The 6,853-nt window shown below is 55.5% G+C and overlaps 1 protein-coding gene across 1 annotated transcript in view; it reads right to left on the reverse strand.

Annotated features, from left to right (window-relative positions):
• LOC104548137 (syntaxin-binding protein 1) overlaps positions 1–247 on the reverse strand; it is an 8,120-nt gene extending 7,873 nt beyond the window's left edge. The window contains exons 1-2 of the mRNA XM_010194074.1: positions 203–247; positions 9–90 (exon numbers count right to left, since the gene is read on the reverse strand). Coding sequence (XP_010192376.1) covers positions 9–90; positions 203–247 — 127 coding nt within the window. The remainder of the gene's footprint in view (positions 1–8; positions 91–202) is intronic.
• Positions 248–6,853: the final 6,606 nt, after the last annotated feature.

The following is a 6,853-nucleotide window of genomic DNA, read 5'->3' on the forward strand; positions in this document are numbered from 1 at the left end:
GTACTCACTGGTGATGCCCTCGGTCATGATGTCGGTCATCTTGCAGCAGGAGGAGAGCATGCGCATGCTGAGCTGGTCCACCACCAGCACCTGGGGAGAGGGGCTGTGAGCGGGGGGCACTGTCCTTCCCCTTCTCTTCCCTTCCCCACATCTACCCCCTCCTCCCCACCCTTCTCCTCCTCCTCTGACATCTGGTGCTCACCTTCCACTCGCCCTTCTTCTTCACTTTCCGGATCACATCGTGCATAATCTCTGCAAAAGAGGGAGCGTGGAGGGGGTGGTGAGCACCCCAAGTCCCCCCCCGCAGCACCCCGGGACCCAGCAGCAGCAGCAAGGTCTGTGCCAGGGGCACCGAAACTCCCACCTGTGTGTGGGGCCGTGGCCTCTCTCTCCTAGGGATGTGAGAGGTGTTTTGGGGTACCCAGACAGGGGCGGTCACCCCTGCAGCCCCATTTTTCTCTCATGTTTGGTGCTAACAGATGGAGCCCACACTGGTGGGGAGCCGTGGGCTCGCAGAGGGTTGAGGGGTCCTTCGGGGGAGCGTGGGGGCCACCCCACATGTCTCGGCCCTAATCCAAAGCGCGGGGAGAACAACAGCGGCTTAAGAGCTCCTTTTAGAAACAAGAATCAAGCGGCCTCAGCCTGTTCCTTGTAATCCCCCGCAATCCCATTTCGCCTCCTGCAGCCACTGGGCTTATGCAACCGGCTGGGATGGCAGCACCCGCGGGTCCCCCTGCACCCCAGGGAGCCCTGGGGCTGGGGACACCCTGTCCCCATATTCCCAGGTATGGACACCCCATGTCTGCCCAGGGACAGCCTGCAGGCAGCTCTCGTGGGGAGCATGCGAGGAGGTGGCCCTAGCAATGGGACGGGGACATCACTTTTTGGGGCTGGGATGCAGGAGGGTGGTTTCAAGCCTTGCCAGAGTAGGTCCTTGCCCTCCTGCCAGACATGTGCTGCATCTCTGTTAGGGGGCATGAGGTGCCCCCAAAAACCCTAAAGGTCCCCTTGTTACCCAGGTGTATTGAAGCATCACCCCTCACAGAACAGGGACACACTGGGGAACTGCCCGGCCGAGCCCAAGAGAAAGAGTCTATGTCCATGCCACATCCTCTGTGCTTCCTGGGGTGTGGACTGGTGCCAGCAGGGCTAAACTGGGAGCCTGTGAGCACGGCTGGTCTGTGCATCCTGCTGTAGAACTTGGAGGCAGCCGTTCCTACAGCTGCACATCCATCTCCTTCCCAAGGACATCTGTCTTGGTGGAGCCCAGAAGGATGCTGGCCATGAACCACTGCTCCTGCCTGCCCTTGGTCACATCTCTTAGCCTCTAAGACTAAAGGGGGTATGGGGCATCTCTGCGCTATGGGGAGGGGATGGAGAGTGACTGGGTATGGTTGGGGTTGGGTCTGTGCCCCATGAGCATCCGAGCTGCGTGGTGCCAGTGAGGAAAGGCTGCTGCCTGCACCCATGTGTGCTGCCCACCCAAATCCAGGTCACCTACTCAGCAAAAAGGTGAACCGGGAATTGTCCTGCACCACTGGCAGCAAGGGCTGCCTGCCTGTCCCTGGGTGCTGCTCTCTGGTCCTTCACTGGTGCAGGAGCAGGGCCGAGAGGCCGGGATGCCAGCGCATCCCTCCTCCTCCTTCCATTACTCACATTTGGCTCCTTCCCCGGAGCAAGGATCCAGGAATAACAGTGCTGTTTACAAGGCACTGCGCGCCTGCCCTCCGTCCCAAACCAACGACCAAACACAAACAATGGGGAGTAAAGCATGGGGGGCTGTGCCGGTGCACCCCAAGATATTGGCTGGGAAGGAGCCAGGGTCTGGCTGGGAGCAGCCTGAAAGAAATCCTGCTCCTGGGATGGAAACAACGCTTTGCTCCAGGGCTGGAAGGGGAAGGAAGGAAGGAAGAGGCTGGGAAGGAGCGCCCTGGGGCCCAGGGGAAGGTGTTGTGGGTGCAAAGGTTGCCGCGGTCACTGGCGCAGTGCTCCTGGCACCTTCTGTTTGCTGCAGCGAGGAGGGACGGGGATCTGGGGCCAGGGAGCCCAAAAAGGGCTCCCTGGGGGGCTGCCGCAGCGCCCCCTGCGCCGGGGGCAGCCACTGCAAGGGACATTTTGTCCTCAGAGCCTGGCTTTTGGAGTCTCTCTCTCTCTCTTTTGCTTGTGTTCAGGCTGAGCTGGCTGCGTGCAATGGGGCAACGTCATCCCAGCTGTGCACCACCCAGTGCCAAAAGTGCTGTCATGTCCCCCAACCCAATCCTGGCACCAAGATGGGTTCCCAGAGCAGAAACTGGGCACCTCTGAGGGCAATTGCTCTGAGCTTTGTTGTTTTAGGGTGTCCAGCCCCTGGTCAGAGGTGGGTCCCCATCGGCACCATGGGCCAGCCCTGGTCCCAGCCGGCTGCAGAGCTGCCCTCCCCTAAACCGATGTCCTCTCCTGCCCTGACCATGGGCAAGATCTGGCTGCAAAGTTAAGGAGCCTCCAGTTCTCCTTGTCCACCGGCCACCAAAGCCAGCTCAGTGCCCAGGCAGGGTCGGGGAAGAGACAGAGCCATGGAGCATCCTCCAAAGAAACTCCAGAGCCCTGGCAAAGCATGGGAAGGCAGGAGACACAAACCCCAGCAAAAGCCTGAGATGCAGTGTCCTGTTTGGAGGAGAGGTGGCCATGACCTGCACCTCCCAGGTGTCCCTGCAGCAACCATTAAACCCCCAGGTGAGAGAAGACTGGTCTGTTAGCATTTGGGTGGACCAAGAGGGCAACGCTAAACATTGTAGGATGGTATGGAAAGGGGGAAGATGTGGGAATTTTGAGGTCAAAAAGGTGCAGTCCAACAGGGTATAGCTGCTTCCTGGGGCTCTTCAGGGTAATGTTGCTACTAGTGATGGAGCTGAGGCCACCAAAGGCTTGGCCAAGGCCAGAGCTGAGAAGACACCTGGACAGTTCTCAAAGCAGGATGATTTTTAAGCAGCCTCTCTGGCAAGGGTACATCTAACCAGGAGATGGGATGCCAGCACATACGAGCTACCCAGGATGGGCAATGCCAGGGAAGGCATCCTAGAGCCAGCTCCGCACTCAAGGAAAGTTATAGGATCAGCAAGAGACTCCAAGGGGAAACGACAGCTCTCCTATTCCCTGAGGCCAAGTGAAGCCTGGCCACCTCCCTGCATGCGATGCCCTTGTGTCCCCGCATTAGCAGGTCAGCTGTTGCCACCTGTGTCCCCAAATGGTCTGGTCAGCCAGAGCTTTCGGGCTCTAACGTCAGTTGGTGATGCTCAGAGTCAACCTTTTCATCTTGGAGATAAACCAGGTTTCAGGGGAAAAAAATGCATATGCGCATCTCATCCAGTGCCCTTAACACTTGGCTTGTCTGGACCTACCACGTTGCATCTGTTTCCTTCAGGCTGGAAGAATTTTAATTACAGTTTCTACCGAGAACAAGACAATACAGACAACTCTGGACTTACTGTCCAACACACAGACAACACCAGTGCATACAGACAAGGAAGCACACCTCACCCACAGAGGACCTCCACTGCTCTTGAGCAATACGGTCCTAAAAGTGCAACCAGGCAGATGCCATAACTGAGAGCAACCACCTCCCTCAGCCACCACCTGCAGTTAGACTTGTTCTCCAGGTGACGCATGGCACAAAAATGACCCACTGCATCTTTTGCAAGCAGGGCCAGAAGCTGGTGACACGGTAGCCTAGTAGGACTAGAGCCCATCCGTCACTCCAAGAGGCTTAGTCCATGTTATTTATACCAAGCTTGCCTTGCCTCACTTGCTGGTGGCAAAAGCAACCAGGGAATATTTCTCCTCTAGTGCTGACCCAAGCCTGGCCTTCACCAGCCAAGCCCTTCCCTTCTGGAGCAACGCAGGAGGCCAAACTCCCGCTGTTCAGAAATGCTCCTGTGCTGCCACATCCCAGAACCTCATGGGCTGCACACCTTGGCCTGATGTGGTAAGAGAAGATGGAGCTGCTTTATGGATGAGCAACAGGCTGTAGGAATTGCCCAAGATCCTACAGGAGATGGGTCCTAACCATAGCTCAATCCTTTCACCTTCCTCACACAGCCTCTGTTAGGGGATCCAAAATCCCAGAGCAGTGCTGGAGAACCGGATCACAGAAATCCACAGGGAGGTTTGCTCAAGACACACTTTTCTTAAAAAGCTGTCATGCTGCATCTTCAAGACGAACATGTTTGGCTTTGGGTTGGCGTGGCAACTGCTTTTTTGCTGGTTCATTAACTAATTGCTTAAGACAGTGTAAATGTTACATAGATACAACCACGTTCAAATGTAGTGGAGCACATATTTACCTCTGAACATCCTCAGCCAGGGATCTCTAGGTGCCAGTGTGTCACCTCCAAACAGTCCCAAATAAAATAGGCTTCATGGACCAGAGGACAGCAGGGAGGCCATCAGCCCCACTCGGGGCATGAAGGATAACTTCATTTACAGGAGACAAAGCCCAGCTGATGTCCTTTGGTGTGGTGAAAAGCCATCTCGGGGATGATCTAAGTTGGAGATCACTCTGTCCATAAACCAAGCAAGTCTCAAACATCTCCCCTCCAGCAGTCCACGTCCTGAACACCTATTTTTCTCCCTGGATTACTTCTGATGCCCATCTGGATGACCTCAGCCTTTCTGGAGGACACATTTCTCACATAGGAAACTGCTGGTGGTGCAGCCCAGGTGCTGCCCAGCTGCACTAAGTCCTGCATGGGCAGAATTGCCCACAGTCAGCTTCACCCCTTCCTCCCCAACCCTGGCTGAGGTGAACTTTGGTATTTCCACATCCAGAGCAGTGCCACACGCCTCCCTCGCAGCCACTGGTGAAACACGCCACGTGTCGAAGCCATGCCGAGCAGTGTTTGTCCTACTCCGGGGAGCTGCGCAGCGCTGCATTGCTGCTGGGGATTCTAGCTCCAAGGATTAGTCACAGTAATCGTAGTAACCTGTGATTAATTCCTCCTTTTCCTATTTGCACTGCTCTCGTGAAGGATGTGTGTATTTATACCTCCTGACCAAAGCCATGGGAAACCTGCATAGCCCACAGAGGAGGAGGACAGAGACCGGGACGTCTTGAACTCTTTAGAAACTGGATAACACACCCGAAAGGAAATGAAATGCACGATCACGCCCACAAATCATTCTCATTGACTGCACTGAAGAAACAGCGTAAAATTCACAAGGATTTTTACTGCAGGCTCATAGTTTCCTCGGGTCTGCACAAGGATCCGGGGGTGGAGCAGAGCCTCTCCATTTGGGTACAGTCAATGGGCCACAGACCCCATCAGGTCCCTTTTGAAGGCCTCACCCTTCACTAACGCTTGTCCTCTCCCACCAGGGGTTTCAACCCCCAGCAGCGATGCTGTACCTGGCTGGTGGCAGCTGTAGGTGCTGTTGGTGTAGCCAATGTTGGCGATGCTTCAGTGCCAAGAGCTTTCCTGCAGCAGGCCAGCACACACGGGGTGTCACAGCGTCCCAGAGGGGAGGTGACCCTCTCCCAGGGGTAGGTCACACTCTCCTACACGTGCGGCCATGACTTTCTGAGCTGGTTCTTCACTGCCTTGAACCAAAAGGCAGCAAAATACCAACAAATTGAGGCTTTTCAGGCTTGGGTCAGTGGGAATCCAGGCTGGGCTGGTCTCCCATGCCCACATGGACACCACAAACAGCCTGGAGGGCAGCTGATGTGTGGCTGAGCTGGTCCAACTCAGAGTGGTCTTTGCTTCTCCCTTAGCGGCACGATGTCAAACCACCTGATGGGCTCCACGAATGACCCTACAACACGCGTGTCGACATGTGGATGTACACATTCACGTGTTCGTGTTGTGTACATGGGCACTGTGGAAGCCCGTTTATTAATGTACCTTCAGCTTGATCTATTTTTGTGCTCTCCAAAACACAAGAGCCAAGTTCCTTCCCGCACTGTGAGTTGGTGGACGCAGCATCTGCTTCTCAGTGTGCAACCAAATGCCATGTGATGATGATTCTCTGTTTAAATGTGTTGATTTTGTGGGAAGAGGGAGGGAATCTCTCCTGGGACATTTTTCCCAAGAGGTGCAGAGGAATTAGACCTAAACCTATTTTCTTTTCTCTTTTTGTTTTTTTTAGAGGGAAAGACTTTAAGTCCTCTACGTCGGTGACATTGTCAACCTTCTTGCACATGCAGACACTGGTGGGTGGATGCAGACCTGCCAAAGTGAGGTTTGTCATTCTTGGTAACCTTCCATGGTCACATACGGGCAAGCATTTCTCAGCCGCTGGTGTAGATGGTGATTTGGAGACTGAAATTGCTCTGCACTGCGTGGGAAGGTAAGCCCTGAATTTTGCATTATTTTTTTTTCAAGCTTTTCCAACTTGCAGCTGATGTTGAAGTTGAGACAGATCCTGGTGACAGGACTCCAAGAGGGCAAATGCCAAAGGCCCCAGGAGAGGCTTTGCCAAGCGCCCATTCCTGTAGCCACAAATTGGGCAGGCAGCACCGCACTGCCCTTGGGACTGTCCAGAGCTGGTGATCAGGAGGGTGGGCTGCACCAGCCGCCCAGCAGCAGGTCCCCAGGGCCCCCGGCTGTGTCCTGAGGCTGGCAGCAGGCTGGTAGCCCTGCCCGTGCCTCCTCCCTGTCCCCAGCGGCGCAGCACAGCGCGCAGCTTGGCATGAGCCTGGGCCCCTGAGTCATCATCATACCCTAGTGTGGGCCAGGCAGGGGTGGACCTTCAAGAGGTACAGATGGGGACATTGAGGGACACGGGACAGCAGTGAGTGCTGAGGGCCCATCAGACCTCATCCAGGCACGATTTGGCCGTGGGGCTCCTCAGCGTGGCTGTGGCAGGCAGGGCCCAGGTC

Source organism: Mesitornis unicolor, unplaced genomic scaffold (assembly GCF_000695765.1).
Source record: "Mesitornis unicolor isolate BGI_N332 unplaced genomic scaffold, ASM69576v1 scaffold35741, whole genome shotgun sequence".
Classification (NCBI taxonomy): Eukaryota; Metazoa; Chordata; class Aves; order Mesitornithiformes; family Mesitornithidae; genus Mesitornis; species Mesitornis unicolor.